This window comes from Trichechus manatus, unplaced genomic scaffold, assembly GCF_000243295.1.
Source record: "Trichechus manatus latirostris isolate Lorelei unplaced genomic scaffold, TriManLat1.0 scaffold00055, whole genome shotgun sequence".
Lineage (NCBI taxonomy): Eukaryota > Metazoa > Chordata > Mammalia > Sirenia > Trichechidae > Trichechus > Trichechus manatus.
Window position 1 is genome coordinate 8,165,885 of NW_004443991.1, and position 18,790 is coordinate 8,184,674.

The following is an 18,790-nucleotide window of genomic DNA, read 5'->3' on the forward strand; positions in this document are numbered from 1 at the left end:
GCTGTTAGAGTCTGTTTACATATTTTGGAGCCCTGTTGTTGGGTGCGTAAATATTTACTACAGTTATGTCCTCCTAGTGTATTGATCCTTTAATCATTATATACTGTCTTTCCTTATCCTTTGTGGTGGTTTTGATTTTAAAGGCTATTTTGTCAGAGATTAATATTGCTACTCCTGCTCTTTTTTGAGTTTTATTTGCTTGATATTTTTTTTTTCCATCCTTTGGGTTTTAGTTTGTTTGTGTCTTTAAGTCTAAGGTGTGTCTCTCATAGGCAGCATACAGACGGATCGTGTTTTTTTATCCAAACTGCCACTCTCTGTCTCTTTATTGGTGCATTTAGTCCATTTACATTCACTGTAATTATTGATAGCTTTGAGTTTAGTGCTGTCATTTCGATGTCTTTTTTGTGTGTTGTTCACAGTTTCTTTGTTCCACTTAATTTTCTGTGCTGAGTCGTTTTTATGTATTTTCTTTTCATCTTTATCATTGCTGTTCATTTTGTGTTTGCTGAAACTCTACATTTTTCTAGTTTTTTATTTTGACTTGTAGGATTGTTAGTTTCCTTTGTGGTTACCTTAATATTTACCCTTATTTTTCTAAGTTTATACCAGTCTTTTATTTCTTTATATCGCCTTGGACTGCCTCTCCATGTAAAAAATCTATGTCTACATTTGTTAAGTCCCCAAGTGTCCAGAAGGAAGGTGTGTCCCTGTTCCCTACAGTGCGTAGGTGGTTGGGTTTTGTAGCCGGACTATGGGCACCTAATGCTGTTGGCTGTAAGGACTGGGGGGCACCTCTTATTCATAGGCCCATGTCACAGGTGACTAGGTGGCATGGGTGGAACCAACAGTCCTCAAGCCCCTGATGTGGGTAGGTGAAAACCCTGCTTAATGGGCAGACCAGTGTCAAATGTCACGAACCTGCCACTTCACAGCTGAAACAGCTGAATTTAGACTTCAGGTATATACCCTGTTCTACTGCAGTAATTAGGGCCTACACTGTTGAAATGCGTCCACACAAGTCTCTGCAGGGGGAAAGACACCCAAAGTCCGAAGATCCCTTATGCCTGTGCCTAGGCAAAGGAACTCTGCCTACCCTGAATTCCTGGTTTAGGGGAGCCAGCAGTTTATTTTTTCCCATTTGTTAATTTGTTCACTCTCCAAGGCTGGGAGAATGGCTCAGGGCATGTGACAGATCCTACTTCTGGCCCAGGGGACTCGGCAATTGCTGAAGCTGGTCCGAGACACAGTGCAGAGTAGGGAGCGGAGAGGTAAATGGGAGGGAGGTTTTTCCCTAAGGGGGTTGTTTCTGATCCATGAGTAGGCCGTACGCAAGTACTTATCTCCCGCGGATCCAGGGCTGCTCCTCACTGGTTCTGTGTGCCTGCGTAGACTCTCGGGCTGGGTCTCACCCAGTGTGGAAAACATGCCTCCCGAGCACTGCTTCTTGCCTCCCTCACTGCTCACCTGTGAGCTGCTCAGGCCTGAAAGGCTCAGGCTCTCACCAGGTGAGGTCTGGCAACTCCTCACTGCTTCCAAACCATCTCTCCCTCCCTCTCCCTCCCCCTGCCACTCAGTCCAGTTCCTCAGCTTTGCCTTAGATGTTCAGGGCTACTAGATTGTCATATATAATTGATTCACTTGTTTTCTCGCGTCTTTGTTGTAAGAGGGTCCACTGGAAGCATCTGACTACTCTGCCATCTTCGTCCCGCCTCCCTGGGACAGCTGGATTTCTATATGCAAAATAATCAAGCTGGCCCCATACCTCACATTGTGTATAAAAATTAACTCAAAATGGATCAAGAACCTAAATGTAAGAACTAAAACCATAAAAATCTTAGAAGAAAACACAGGGGTAATGGTTCAGGATCTAGTTTTTGCCAATGGTTTCTTAGATACGGGGCAGTTCTACTCTGTCCTATAGGGTTGTAGCTACAAGTCAGAATCGACTCAACACCAACAAAGTTTTTTTTTCTTATATATACACCAAAAGCAAAAGTATCATAAGACAAAAATAGATAAACTGGACTTTATCAAACCAAAAACTTTTGTGCATTAAAGGACTTTATCAACAAAATGAAAAGACAAACTACAGAATAGGAGAAAATGTGGGGGAACCATACACCAGATAAATGTTTAACACCCAGACTATATAAAGAACTCCCACAACATAACAAAAAAAGACAAACAACCCAATTAAAACAACTGGCAAAGGACCTGAATAGACATTTCACCAAAGAAGATATGCAAATGAAATAAGCACATAAAAAAGATGCTCGCCATTAGTCATTAGGGAAATATAAACCAAAACCACAATGAAATACCACTTCACTCCCACTAGGATGGCTACAATCAGAAAAAATGGAAAACAACAAATGTTGGTGATGATGTGGAAAAAGTGAAACCCTCATCCATTGCTAGTGGGTTGTAAAATGGTGCAGCCGCTGTGCAAAACAATCTGGTGGTTCCTCAAAATGTTAAACATAGCATTACGGTATGTCCCAGTAATTCCACTCATAGATATATACCCAAAAGAATTGAAAGCAGCAATACAGATACTTGTACACCAATACTCACTGCAGCACTATTCACAACAGCCAAAAGTAAAACTACCTGAATGTCCAGAAAGCGATAAATGCATAAGCAAAATGTGGTACATACAGAAAATGTTGTTGTTGTTGCTGTCTGTTGTTGTTGCTATTAGGTGCCATCGAGTTAGTTCCGACTCATAGCGATCCTATATACGACAGAACAAAACACTGCCTGGACCTGCGCCATCCTCACAAAAGTTGCTATGTTTGAGCCCCTTGTTGCAGCCACTGTGTCAATCCATCTCATTGAGGGTCTTCCTCTTTTTCACTGATCCTCTACCAAGCATGACATCCTTCTCCAGGGACTGGTCCCTCCTGATAACATGCCCAAAGTACGTGAGAGAAAGCAGTGGCATCACTGAGGGATGCAGGGGGTGTGAACCATACCCCCTGACACTTTCAAGAGGGAGTGACACCAAAATGACCCCAGGGTCTGCAGCAGCAGAAAGTGGGCCAGCATTGCCAGGGGAGGGATTACTAAGGCAGTGATGTCACTAGAATTGGTATCACCCATCACCCAGTGCAGTAATCGTCACAAACCCTCAATCACCTGCAGTCACTAAGGTTGGTTTCACCCAGTATGCTAAGTGGTCACCCACACCCCATCTCCTGCCAGTCAGGGTGTGGCCAGGCAGAGGGTCTCTGCGTTGGCCAACAGGCAAGGGGAGGAGCTGCAGGGAGCCATGGGGGGTGGGGCCAGGAGGGGTGGGGTGGCATGAAGGTGGGGCAGGGCCAGGCTGCTTCCACTCAGACAAAGTCTCGCCATCCTCACTTCTAAGGAGGATTCTGGCTGTACTTCTTCCAAGACAGATTTGTTCACTCTTCTGGCAGTCCATGATATATTCAATATTCTTCACCAACACCATAATTCAAAGGCATCAATTCATCATATATACATACAATGAAATTCCAAAAAACCCAAACCCATTGCCATAATGGATTCCGACCTACAGTGACCCTATAGGACACAGCTGAACTGCCTCATACAGTTTCCAAAGCTGTAATCTTTACGGAAGCAGACTGCCACCATCTTTCTCCTACTGAGTATCTGGTGGATTTGGACCACCGACCTTTTGGTTAGCAGCTGAGCACTTAACCACCATGCCACCAGGGCTCCTTTACAATGGAATTACTCAGTCATAAAGACAAATGAAGTTCTGATACATGCAACGACATGGATGAAACCTGAAAACATTATGCTAAGTGAAATAAATCAGTCACAAAAGAGCAGAGATTATATGATCCTACGTACACAAAATATCTAGAACAGGCTAATGCACACAAACCATAGTTTGTTAGTGACTACCAGGAGTAGAAGGAGTAAACCCAGGTGGGGCAAACACTTAAGGGCTCAGTTGCTAACCAAAGGCTAGCACAGCTCGAAACCACCCCGTGGCTCAACGGGAGAAAAACTTGATGATCGGCTTCTGTAAAGATTACAGCCAAGAACACCTTACGGAGCAGTCCTACTCTGTCACGTGGGGTAGCTTTGAGTTAAAATCAACTCGACTGCACCTAACAACAACCAGGAGTAGGAGGGAAGAAGAAAGGGAGTGTCACCGTTTAGGTAGCACTGAATTTCTGTTAAGGGTGATGGAAAAATTCAGAAATGGATAAGGGTGATAGTGATACAACATGATGAACAAGATTAATGTCACTGACCAAGAGGCAGTTGTTCGAACAGAACAAAGGGATAAAGCATGGTTTAAAATCAGGAAAGGTGTGTGTCAGTGTTATATCCTTTAACCATACTTATTCAATCTGTGTGCTGAGCAAATAATCTGAGAAACTGGATTATATGAAGAAGAACGCGGCATCAGAACTGAAGAAGACTTATTAACAACCTGCGATATGCAGATGACACAAAGTTGCTTGCTGAAAATGAAGAGGACTTGAAGCACTTACAGCTTTCAGTATGGATTACACATTAAAGTAAAGAAAACAAAAATTCTCAAAACTGGACCAAAAAACAACATCACCATAAATGGAGAAAAGATTGAAGCTGTCAAGGATTTCATTTTATTTGAATCCAAAATCAACGCCCATGGAAGCAGCAGTCAAGAAATCAAACAACATATTGTATCAGGCAAATCTACTGCAAAAGACCTCTTTAAAGTGTTAAAAAACAAAAATGTCACATTGATGACTAAGGTATGCCTGACCCCAAACCATGGTATTTTCAATCGTCTCATATGATGCAAAAGCTGGACAATGAATAAGGAAGACCGAAGAAGAACTGATGCATTTGAATTATGGTGTTTGTGAAGAACAGATAATATGCCATGCACTGCCATATGATGAACAAACAAATCCTTCTTGGAAGTACAGCCAGAAGACTCCTTAGAAGGGAGGACGGTGAGACTTCATCTAACGTACTTTGGACATGTTATCAGGAGGCACCATGCCTGGTAAAGTGGAGGGTCTGTGAAAAAGAGGAAGACCTTGAACAAGATGAACTGACACAGTGGCTGCAACAATGGGCTCAAATATAGCAAGGATGTGAGGATGATGCAGGACTGGGCGGTGCTTCATTCTGTTGTACACAGGGTCTCTATGAGTTGTAACTGACTCAACAGCACCTAACAATGTCACTGAATTGTACATGTAAAAGATGTTGAAATGGCAAATGTTTTGTAATATATTTTACCACCACGACAACAAAAGTCTATGTCTTTCACCCTGTTATGGGGTACTAAAAATGGTACAGTACTACGAATTATGATTACCAAAAACCAAACCCACTACCATCAATTTGATTCTGACTCATAGTGACCCTACAGGACAGAGTAGGACTGACTCATACAGTTCCCGAGGCTGTAAATCTTTATGGAAGCAGACTGCCACATCGTTGTCCCAAGGAGTGGCTGGTGGGATCGAACTGCCTGGTGGGCTTGAACCACTGGCTTTTCAGTTAGTAGCTGAGCGCTTTAACCACTGCGCCACCAGGGTTCTTCTGAATAATGATTAGACACTTATCAAATGTAAATTTCACATAAACACAGCTGTCCTCAGAACCCTATCAGAAAATGGAAAATGGATAACAGTAATATCCAAGCAGGGATGTGCTGTACACAACACAGAACAAATACACTTTGTCTTAGGGTTGCATCTAGAAGAGCGACCAAAATCTACCTGGACATGTAAAATACACAAACACACAAAGAATTTACTGAGCTGCCTCACCTGACTGGTCTGCATTATTTGCTCTACCATCTTCTACAGAAATCTATACATAATCAACATAAATTTACAGGATTTCCCCATGAAATGTTTCCATATAAAAAGCCAAAAATACTAAAATATACAAATGCGATAGTAATTATAAAATATCTACTGAGTCACAAAATGTTTCAAGTTTCTAAGAAAGTTGTAAATGTGGGATATAAAGTTTACTGCATCATGTATTATTACAAATTCCTAGGCCTAGAAGTCATACACTTTCTCAGTGCCCTCATACCCTATAAAGTAAAAATGAATAGAATACTTTGCTGAAACAAGAAGAATTACAGAGCCAATAAACTGAATATTAACTATAAAGATGTTTGTAACTTTATTCGATCAATGGTAGAACTACGAAGTAAAAATATAGTTTTTAATATAAACATCTTGTTTCACTTAACCTTGGCTATTCCTGAAAAGCCTGTACAAATAAATAATCACTACGCTATCTAACTTACATCTGGTACCTCTTGGCAATTCAAGTTCCATTTGGTAGTACTGGAGACAGTCTTACAGCTTTGAAGCTAAAAGGCAGGTTAAGGATCTACCACCCTCAAGGTTAGTAAACTGTGGTCCAAGAATATCAAATGACATGCCCACGGGTACATACTTGGTTAGGTTCCTGTGATTATGTTGGAGTTTATCACTAGTTCAGGTATCAAATTATAAATCAGTAAACATATATGCCATTTTACATTAGGCAGAGGGTTTTTCTATGTTTGGATTTGATGGTTTTACTCGCTCTGCATATTTGTTAGGCCAGTATTTGCAAATAACTTTAGAGTCTATATACCTATATTACTGAATTTTCTATGGTATAATCCTATGCTATATCAAACTAAATGAGGCTAGTTTTCAGACCTGAAAAAAAATTAGAGGGCTCTTAGAGGTCTTCCTATATACAAGAAAATTAAAATCCAGAGAAGACATTGGTAGTTCAGTGGTACAATTCTCTCCTTCCATGCAGGAGACCAGAGTTCAACTCCTGGCCAATGCACCACATGTGCAGTCACCACACTGTAAGTGGGGTTTTGCGTGTTGCTATGATGCTCAACAGGTTTCAGTGGAGCTTCCAGATTAAGATGGGCTAGAAAGAAAGACCTGGTGATCTACTTCCAACAGTCAGCCATTGAAAACCCTATGGATCACAAAAGTCTGATCAGCAACTGATCAGAGGGATGGTGGAGGACTAGGCAGTGTTTTTTTTTTTTTCCATTGTGCTTGGGATTGCCATGAGTCAGGGGCTGACTCACAGCAGCTAACAACAACAACATCCAGAGAGGTTAAGAGTCTTACACTAAAATTCAACTTAACTAACGATGGTAAGACTATGTTTTAATTATTTTATCTTTTTTCAATTTGGAAACCTAAATGGGCTATCACCATCAACAACTATTCTAGATATACTTAAAATATTCCAGAAATAAAAAACTGTTACTTACTATATTTGGTTTAAGATAGATCAAGACATTTGACATTGAAATAGCCAAACAACAGACTTTAAGGCGCAGTCCCTAAGTCAAGTACCCTGACTATATAATGCAGATTCAGTTGATGTTACTTCCGTCTTTGCTACTCTGGTCCACAAGTCCTAAAATCACTTTTTCACTTACAGGCAAAGTTTAGAGACTGAAGCTAAGTCTCCCACCACACATCTTCCATGCCCACACATCCAATCAAGACTGTGTCTTAAGAACACTATCTCGTGTACTAGCTCTTACCATAAATAAACGTATGTAAATGTGCAAGGTCTAAAGAATGTGAAAAACAAATACACAAACTGAATGACATTTCCCCCAAAGCAAACATAAAGTGACATTTATGTTAACTATGACGCAAAAAGCAACATGAATGACCTTAACAATAAGAAAACAAATTAAGTATTCTTACCTGTCCTGTGACTGTTCTTCATACATCCTCTCCTTGCCTTCTTTAAAGAGTCTTATTGCCCGTTTGGACTTTTTCATTAGACTATCAATGTAGATTTTAAAATATTCATTCTCACTGAGTTGGGCAAGTTTCTGGTTGTCATCATATTTACTTAATATAAGCCGCAAATGCTGATATGTATCAGGTAAAATATCAAGTATATATGGTGGGCTATTTTTCAACTGAAGTTTGGGATTTTGGCACAGTCTCACCTAAAAAAAAAAAAGACAGAAATAAAACATTTTCATATCAACTGCAATACCTTATTTCACAGAAAAATAATAAATTTATAGAACTAAGTACTGCTTATTCATTTTCTATAGAAAAATTATCTTTATTACTACTATATACAAAGAACTGGTAAATATTCACATCTGTCCTAATGCAATTAAATCCTATTTTCTTCTCCCATTCAGTCTTTTCTATTATCACTCTTACTTTCGACCCCTAATGCTTTTGTTCTCTCTTCTATAACATCCGATTGTTCATAGCTTCAGAGAACACCTGTGTGCTAATCACTGTATACCACTAATAGTCTTATTTTAAATAAAAATGAGGAAATGGGCCTCTTCTGCTGGCAACCAGTATCTCACATTTAAACATTATTTTACTACGTTGAACACTCAGCTAAAACTCTTTCATAGATTTTAATTAATGTTTTGGCATATTGTTCCTGAACCCTCAGGAGAATAAAACAAAGAGGTACAATTTTAATAACTGAATCATTAAGCAGTAAATAGGTCAGGCCAGAACTAGTCTTTTCCATCTCCCCATACTTTCTACCACACCCATAAACGTATTATGTAAGGGTTCAGTCATCCATCAGGTGGCACTTAACCACTGGGGCATTCAGGGCTGCCTGCAGAATTGAAGATATGCTCTGCCAGCAAGAAAAAGTAGTTGTTCTACTATATTCATTTGTGTGTATTCACGGGATTTATCCCAGAGAAGTCCAGCTCATTCTTACTCCTCTACTTAAGAAAAGAAGAATCCTGAAATTTGGAAGAAGAAAAAAATTAAGTAAATCACTGAGAATTGCACAAGAATATACACACTCTAACTGCACAGCACTCTTATAAAAAGCAGTAGGCAGTAGGTACTCATAAAGGGGTTTACAGCAAGCCCCGGTTGTGCAGTGGTTAAGCACTCAGCTGCTAACCGAACGGTCAGCAACTCAAACCCAATAGCCACCCCGAGGGAGAATGTAGCAGTCAGCTTCTGTAAAGATTTACAGTCTTGGAAACCCTATAAGCCAGTTCTACTCTGTCCTACAGGGTTACTATGACTCAGAATCAACTTGACGGCAAGGGGTAGGTACAGCGAAGCTAATGAAGCTTCTTAAACGTTAGGGTCCCTCACACACTTGGCCCTCTTCTAAGGCCTGAATCATAATTTTTTTTAAATAAAATTTTCAAGAACAAGATATTATATGCACAATTGGTTAAGATTACTGTCTTTTTCCATTATAACTTCTCTTTTGTTATACTTAACCTCCTACTGGGTGGCACTGGTGTGGCCACAGGCATTTGTGTGACATGGCTAATGTGAATTTGAATTGGAGAAATGTTTAGTTGGGGCTTAGTGGAAGACAGAGTCACTTCTGTAAACAGTTAATTACTGTCAGCAGTCCTGCTGAAATAACGTCTTCAGGCCTACTTCAAGTGCCCACAGTACCAATTAGCCCAGCAGGGGGACAGGATGGTCCAACTCACATTTGGCAACTGACCGTGTACGATGGCACCCAGCACTGGAAACACGTGCACCATGGAAGTGATCGAACCAGTCTACATTATTTCTCTGGATTTCTATGTTTGTGGATATAGCAGCTTCTAAAAATTTATAATTTCTTGTGACTGTTTTCTCATTCTAAACAAAACTGATTTTCATATCCAATTTTATATTTGTACTTTGCATTTGTATTTTTCTTTAAAAGGACCCTTCCAAATTGTTACGTTTCAGATTTCACAAAACATGGATGTGCCATTGGATACTTATAAAAGCGCTTGGGCCTAAAACAAAACAGCTAAATGGTAATAATTTCAAGAATTACAAACATAATAAATCAAGGAAACAACAAAATGAAAACAAGTACCCTTATACTGAATATATCTTACTTACTTTCTTTAAGAAATTACCACATCATTTTTTTTGTGAAGAGAAGAATCCAGTTCAAATTAAACAAGCCTCAGCCCCTTGTCCCTAGTTTAAGGCAACCATTTCTCACATTAATCTAGAGCATTCTCACATCTTCCTTTGTATACACTGCCTAAAGCAGAACTGTTTAGCACACAGCACATAATACATGAATGAATGGATAGATCGATGAATTGATTAATAGATTCAAGAACACTTGATGTGTACATTGTACACAAATATTTTGATTGTATTATTTTCTTTATTTTCAGGATTAAACTATGATAGTATTCCAATTAATAACCCAAACATGATTTCCTAAAGAAATTCTTATAAAGGAAGGACAGCATCTCAATTATTAAATAATGCCGAATTTTTACAAAGATATAATTAAATGAGCTGACAAAGTTCCCCCTCCTCTTTTTTTTTTTTTCCTGATACTTTTCTATAACTAGAGACACTCATTTTGCCCTAAAGAATGATTAAGTCCCAAATATGACAATGATATAACAAACCCTGGTTGAAATAGGAGACAGTTTTTCAATTCTTTAGATTAAAAGATACTATCAAAAGTACACATAAATTTCACAAATTCAGCAACCAACATCCTACAGCAGACACAACTTAAACTCAGCAACATTAAACTTGGTTAAAAATGTTACATAGATAAATTATTAACTTCTAGTTAGAAACCAAGTAGCTTCAAATTGATCTCCTCCAACGGTGAATTTTTTAACTAATATATAAAAAAAAAAGTCTCTAGGGCATTTTTTTCAGATATTGCAAATAAATTTTCTTTAATAGAAAATTTAAGTTTTACAGATTTTTAATTCATTATTCTCTACGTGATTTTTTATTACATTTGCTTTATTTAAAATTGTAGCTCTACCCGGGAATTTAATGCTTTATTCAGTAAAACTGTTTGAGTAACTACTATATACCTGGTACAGAGCTTAGTGCCAAGACATTACAGATGATTAGGACATACTTCCTGCTTCAAGGAGTCTGGCAGAAGAGACCTAGTTCTGTATAATTAACTTAGGAACAATATAATTCTTGCTGTAAGGGATCTGAGTAAAGATCCCGTCCAGTCCCTTCATTTCCAGACAAAGAAACTAAGAACCACAAAGATTAAGGGACTATTATAAAATCATTAATCCAACACAAGAGCCTGTATCTTCTGAATCTTCGGCTGATCTCCTTTCTACATATATCACGATTTAATTAGAATTAGGCATATAATGAATGATGCTGCTAAACTCATTTACATTTTTATTTTATTCTATTTGCAAATTACATGAACTTCAGGAATTATTTTTTTAATTCAAAAAACTGATTACGTGTAAGGCACTGTTTCAGGCCCTGGGGAACACAAAAGGAATACACCACAGACCTGCCCCCTCAAGGAGGTGGAAGACCCAAACCCACAACTGACAAGTTGATTCCCACTCACAGCAACCCTACAGGACAGGGTAGAATTGCCCCATAGGGTTTCCAAGGCTGTAGTCTTTATGGTAGCAGACTGCCACATCTTTCTCCTACGGAATGGCTAGTTGAACCTCCGACCTTTCGGTTAGCAGCCAAGTGCTGAACCACGGCGCCACCAGGGCTCCTTAGTGGGAGACAAGTGGCTCAAAAAAAATTAAAGTAGAATTTAAGTACTGTAATGGAGAAGACTACAAAATACTACAGAAGAAAGGAAAAACCTTACTCATCTACATGAGATTGTCACAAAAGGCGTATCTGAATCTGTCAAAAGGGAATATTCCAGGCAGAGGGGTGCGGAAAGCTTAAGAGGCACAAGAGAGCACAGCATGTTAAGAAAGAAGTAAATGGTCATTCGTGAGGTTTGAGTATAGGAAGTCTGTGGGTGAGTGGTACCAAATCTGCAACGGGCTAGGGTCAGTTCATCAAGGCCCTTGTAAACCACACCATTTTCTAAAATTGTACTTGGGGAAGTGCAACATACAACACTGAGCTGCTAGATACTGCTGAGTGTGCAGTTCATCAGTTGGATTAGTATTAAACCCTGTGATTTACGACAGCTCCTGCCGAAAATGAATAACCCTACACTAGAACTACGACTTGTAAGCAGGTCAAATTCAATTCAATTCAATAAATATTTACTGAGTGCCTGCTATGTGTAAGAAAGTACTGAGAAAGGCTGGGAAAGAAAAACTGCCTTTCTAAAAGCACTATATGGGGCGGGGGGTTGGGGGGGTGGGAATCAAGCTCACCACGAAGTTCAAGTTCAGATTCAAGTGACGTAGATCTCTTCCAGAAATATCTAAGTCTCTTCCCGGAATGAAAGCTGGTCCAACACAGAAGCGCCCTCACAAAGAACAAATCTGCACTCACATCATATACTGACTGGTGCACCAACCAGTGTGTAAAAGGACCCAGTTTGATAACAATGTTACTCTTCTTTTGTGAAAAGATAAAACATTTAGTATTGGATTTAGGCTTACAATTTCATTATAGTCATGTAACTGGAAGGATTCTAGAGCTAAAGAAGACCTAGGAGATCACCAGGACAAACTCTCTCATTTTCACATGACAATACTAAAACACAGAAATGAAACCTAGCTAAGATCACTGATCAGAACCGTGAAGTCTGGACTTACAAGTCAGGTACTCTCTCCATTACAATACATAACTGCTTGCTTTACTTGCTTAAATTTTCTGATGTTTTTTAAGTTTTGGTTTTTTTTCTTGTTGTTAAAAATGTTAGTTTTATCTAACTTACGACTGTTGTAAACACATATGTATTTATCAAAGCATATGTGATAGTTAATTTTATATATCAACTTGGCTAGGCGATGGTGCCCAGTTGTTTGGTGTCTGGAAAAATGCTAGGCTAGATGCTTAAAAAAAAAAAAAAAGTAGATGTGAGTAAGTTAGTTGGCCTTAAGTAAATCAGATGACCCTGCAAAGCGTGTGGGGGGGTATGCGGGGGGAGGCAGGGTTTCTCATCCAATCAACTGAAGGACTAAAAAGCAAAAAGGGAGTTTTCCCTAGGGAGTATTCTGTCCCCAGACTATAAGCAGACATTTTGCCAAAACTCCTTCACTCTTCCCATCACCTAACCTATATATTCTGAGACACATGACTGCAGGAGTCTCCAGCCTGCTGTCTGACCTACAGCCCCCTTACAATCATATGAGACAATTCACTAAAAAAAAAATCTATGTATTTTACTGGTCCTGTTTTTCTAGAGAACCCTAAGACAAATGTATTTAAAGAGTTTTAAGTAGATCTCTTTGTACATGTCTGCATTGTAACGCATGCATAACAATATGTCTAATACATATACATATACTACATAAGTATTTCAATAAATACATAAATATGTATTAAATATGCACATACACAAAACATATATTCAACCATCATATCAAAGCAATGGCACAAATCTAAAAAGAGGATTTACTAGTGCTATAAGAATTTTCAAAGCCATTAATTGTTCATAGAATACACTTGCACTCAGTGTTTCCTGACTTGTGCCTTAATTAAAATTTCCATCCAAAGGTAAAAAAGAGGTATAAGATCAGCTAACGTATTTCTTCCAAACAAGGTTCAAACCAGCCCCTGAAATGCATGAAAGAAATGCTAGTGAAGCGAATGAAAATTTGAATAGTAAGGAATTGTGTCTGTACTGTAGCATACTCTCATTACAAAAAACTCACTTTATGGAGCATTAAACTATACTGAATTAAATCATGTACCCTCAAAGTGAAATCAAGTTCATTCTTTAAGACAGTATGGGATGCCTGAAATACTCCTTGTCCTGGCCCCATCCTGTAAATGTAAGAGTTTTCTTACTGAAGTTACATAAGACACGTAATTGTGGTTAAAAAAAAGCATCTGAGAGTTCTTTCAGTTCTATCTTGCATGGTCTAAAGTACAAAAATATTAAAAAGTTCTTTCTACACAGAATATTAACTACATAAAAACAAGAAGGCTAACACATTAAATTGGTCATGTGTCTAAAAACCCATTACCATCGAGTCGATTCCAACTCATAGAAACCAAATAGGACAGAGAGAACTGCCCCATTGAGTTTCCAAGGCTATAATCTTTACAGAAGCAGAGAGTCACATCTTTCTCCCATGGAGCAGCTCGTGGGTTTGAATCACTGACCTTTTGGCTAGCAGGCGAGCGCTTAACCACTGTACCACCAAGGCCCCATATTGTGTGTCTAGTCTATTTAAAAACAGTAGGATTTGGGTAAAACTACCAATTTGCTTGTGGTTTTCAATGAAGCTTTCATTAGAAGATTCATTTAGGAATACTCATTAAATAACCACAAAATTATAATAAAAATTATCAAGTATATATTCATTTGTTCACTATCTTTCTTCCAAATGAGAATGGAACTTCCCTAACAGTGAAAAACTATCTGTCTTCCTCACAGGTCAATCCCCAGCACCTAATATAACCTTACATACAGTAGATGCTCAATACATATTTGATGGCATGAAGCAGGAAGAAAATGAGGAAAGGAACAAAGAAAGAAAATTCTCGGAAGAAATATGTAGTATTACAAACAAGATATCCCTATCAATATTGAAATCGATCAAAAAATGACTACAAAATGTGGAGTGGAATAAAAAATTGGTATAAAAAATGGTAATACCAAATACAGGAGGAAAATACCCTTTTGATTTATTCCCCATGGAAAAGAGGAAGAATCACAGTATTCCATGGAGCAGTGTGTTTGACTCTCTTTATACTATGAATATAGATACTAGAATCAAGCAAACCTAGGCTCTGGTCCTGCCATTTACCTGCTTTACAACCTTGGGCAGGTTTCTTCTTCTGGAAGCATCTTGTTGTTGTTGTGTAGTTGTGTCGATTCCGACCCAGTGACCCTACAGGAGAGAGTAAAACTACCCCAAGGAGACTCTTACCAGTACAGCTGTTAGAAGAGAAGCGCAGAGTGCTCTGCACAGTACCTGGCACACAGCAGACATGTACCACTTTTTAGTATTTTTTCTACTCCTTTATATTCCATTGTCAAGGAAAAATTAAAAGTAGACCAAGGGCAATGACCACTTTGCGATGATCATAATGATGTTTAAAGGTCTTGTTATCTCATAAAGTTATTCATACTACCTGAAACTCTGTAAAAGTCTGGTTGTTCTGCGCGGGAAAGCAGGAAATAGGGTTTCTAAGGCCAGGTCAGTAATTTTCCATTCTTGTAAAATCTTCTTGTCCCTTCAATTCAAGAGACTCTCAGAAAAAGATTTCGGGCTAAACTACCAAATCTTTTAAGAAGTAGAACATTAATAACTACATTTACCATTGCTATGGTGATACAATGTGCGTGAGCTAATGATTATTTACATATTAATGTGTTATAAAGCTACAAAACTTAGTCTAATGCTTTCAAAATGCTTCTTTAGTTACTAAACACTTAAGAAACATTAAATAAAATCCAAACAGTAGATAAAAACAGCACTGTGGCATCATTTAAGTCACAGCATGTGTTTCAGATGATCTTCATACAAAAAGTGAGAATAGATTTCCATTAAACTTTTTACTTATTTACGCACTCAACTGCCAAAATACTGGTTATAATATACAATTTTAAAATAAGGTTTAGAGGCGGGGCCAAGATGGCAGAGTAGTCAGACAGCTTCCTATATCCCTCTTACAACTAAGACCTGGAAAAACAAGTGATTTGATTGTATATGAACATCTAGGAGCCCTGAACAAGGCAAAATTGTGGAATCGGACTGAGTAGCAGGGGGAGAGGGAGACAGTTCAGAAGCAAGGAGCGCCAGAGCAGTGGCCACGGCAGTACTGCAGCTCTTCAGCTGCTCTGGGTCCGCAGTGAAGCCAGCAAACAGCTGCGCACACGCTCCAGAGGCAGTTTCCACATCAAGAGAGATCCGGCAGCAGAGATTCTACTTGGACACTCCAAACCAGTGAAAAGCAGCTCCCAAATGACTAAAGATAAGTACATGCCTGCGGCCTTTCGTGGGGATTTAAAAAAAAAAAAAAAGCCCATTTGGGAAAACTTCTCTCCCTTTTACCTCCTCCCTGCCCGCTCTGCACCAGGAGTCCACTGGGCCAGAAGTAGATCCCAAAAGGCACCCTGACCCATTCTCCCGGCCTTGGAGAGGGAACAAATCAGCTACTGGCTCCCCTAAGCCAGGAACTCAGAGTTGGTACAGCTCCTTCGCTAGGCACAGGCATAAGGCGTCCGCAGACTTTGAATGCCTTACACCCCTGTATAGACTTGTGGGGAACCATCTCAACAGCATTAGCCCTCACTACCACAGTACAACAGGGTAAACACCTGAAGTTTAACTTCAACTGTTTCAGCTGTGAAGGGGAAGATTTCTGACCCTCGTCACAGCCCTGCCTCTTAAGCAGGCACCTTTACTGATCCACAACAGGGGCTTGAGGACTGGTGACAGCACCTATGCCACCTAGTCAGCTGCTACAGGAGTCCAAGAAAAAGTGGTGCCCTCGAGTCTCTACAGCCAACAGAGTAGGGTGCTCATAGTTCAACTGCAAAACTCACCTAACTACATGCCCTAGGGAATAGGACACGCTTTCCTTTCAGACTCTCAGGGGCAGCCGTAAGCCCCCTGCCTGGCTCAGCGCGTGACCCCCTACCACAGCCAGATACCAGTGGCTGCACCAATCATCCATGCCTCTCTAAGACCGTAGGTGAGAACCTGCACCACACACTCGGTGACCGACTACCTAGTCCTGAGCTGAACCCATATAGGAAAACTTAACGGCCTCCTGTGTGCACATACTTACAGAACTAACTACCTGATAACAGGACATTAGAGCTTCAAAGACGCCAATAATCAATCTAGCACACACAAGCAGCCTATTGGGGCATATCAAAACAAAACAAAACAAGAAGCTAAGACTCACTAAACAAATACAAAATAAAATTATAATAACTTATTGGTGGCCCAGAAACAACAGTCAATATCAAATCATATAAACAGGCACTCCATGATGGCTTCAACAAGCTCCCAAAATAAAGAATCAATAAATTCTCTGGAGAAAGAGAATTTCTTGGAATTACCAGAAACAGAATACAAAAGATTAATATACAGAACTCTTCTAGAAATTAGAAAGGAAATCCGACAAAATGCTAGAAACAGCCAAGGAACACACAGAGAAAGTAGTAGCGGAACTTAAAAAAGTTATCGAAGAACATAACGACAAATTCAATAGGCTGCAAGAATCCATAGACAGACAGCAATCAGAAATCCAGAAGATTAACAATAAAATTTCAGAATTAGACAACTCAAAAGAAAGTCATAAGAGCAGAACTGAGGCAGTAGAAGTTAGAATTAGTGACACTGAAGATAAAGCACTTGACGCCAACTTATCTGAAGAAAAATCAGACAAAAGAATGAAGAAACACTAAGAGTCATGTGGGACTCTATCAAGAGAAATAACCTACGAGTGACTGGAGTACAGGAACGGGGGGATAACAGAAAATACAGAGAAAGTTGTTGAAAATTTGTTGATGGAAAACTTCCCTGATATCATAAAAGATGAGAAGATATCTATCCAAGATGGTCATCGAAACCACATAAGGTAGATCCCAAAAGAAAGTCACCAAGGCATATTATAATCAAACTTACCACAACCAAAGAGAAAAACAGAATTTTAAGAGCGTCTAGGGATAAAAGAAAAGTCATCAACAAAGGAGAGTCAATTAAAATAAGCTCAGACTACTCAGCAGAAACCATGCAGGCAAGAAGGCAATGGGATGACATATATAAAGCCTTGAAGGAAAACAACTGCCAGCCAAGAATTATATATCCAGCAAAACTGTCTCTCAAATATGATGGCAAAATTAGGGCATTTCTAGATAAACAAAAGTTCACAGAATTTGCAAAACCCAAACCAAAATTAAAACAAATATTAAAGGGAGTCCTACGGTTAGGTAATCAATAGTGTCAGATAACAACCAAAGACTAGAATACAGGACAGAGCAGACAGATATTGACTTAGATAGGGAAGTCAAAAATACACCAAAGCTAAATACATTGAAAATAGGGAAACAGAGATATCAATATGTCAAAAACGACATTAAAACAAAAAAGAGGAACTTAAAAATGCAAACATTGATTTTTCACCTGGAGGGGAAGTCAAGGCAATGTAAAGTAATAAAAGACTGGTATAAACTTAGAAAAATAGAGGTAAATATTAAGGTAACCACAAAGGATTCTAACAATCCTACAAATCAAAATAAAAAAGTAGAAAAACATAAAGACCCAGCAAACAGTAAATCTACAATAATGAAAAAGATGAAAGATAAATACATAAAGAAAAACAACTCAGCACAGAAAATTAAGGGGAACAAAGAAACTGTGAACACCACACAAAAAGAGACATCAGGATGACAACACTAAACTCATACCTATCAATAATTACGCTGAATGTAAACGGACTTAATGCACCAATAGAGACAGAGAGTGGCAGACTAGACGGAAAAGCATGATCTATCTATATGCTGCCTACAAGAGACGCATCTTAGGCTTAAAGACACAAACAGGCTAAAACTCAAAAGATTGAAAACAATACATCAAGCAACCAACACTCAAAAAAGAGCAGGAGTGGCAATATTAATCTCTGACAAAATAAACTTTAAAGTGAAATCCACCACAAAGGATAAGGAAGGGCACTATATAATGACTAAAGGATCAATACACAAGGAAGACATAACTATAATAAATATTTATGCACCCAACAACAGGGCTCCAAAATACATAAAACTCTAACAGCACTGAAAAGAAAGATAGACAGCTCCACAATAATAGTAGGAGACTTCAACACGCCAATTTCGGTGAAAGACAGAACATCCAGAAAGAAGCTCAACAAAGACACGGAAGAGCTAACTGCTACAATCAACCAACTTGATCTCATAGACATAT

At 38.9% G+C, this 18,790-nt stretch overlaps 1 protein-coding gene across 1 annotated transcript in view; it reads right to left on the reverse strand.

The window, feature by feature from the left end:
* CBLB (Cbl proto-oncogene B) overlaps positions 1 to 18,790 on the reverse strand; it is a 243,189-nt gene that overhangs the window by 213,694 nt on the left and 10,705 nt on the right. The window contains exon 2 of the mRNA XM_004378154.2: positions 7,701 to 7,951. Coding sequence (XP_004378211.1) covers positions 7,701 to 7,951 — 251 coding nt within the window. The remainder of the gene's footprint in view (positions 1 to 7,700; positions 7,952 to 18,790) is intronic.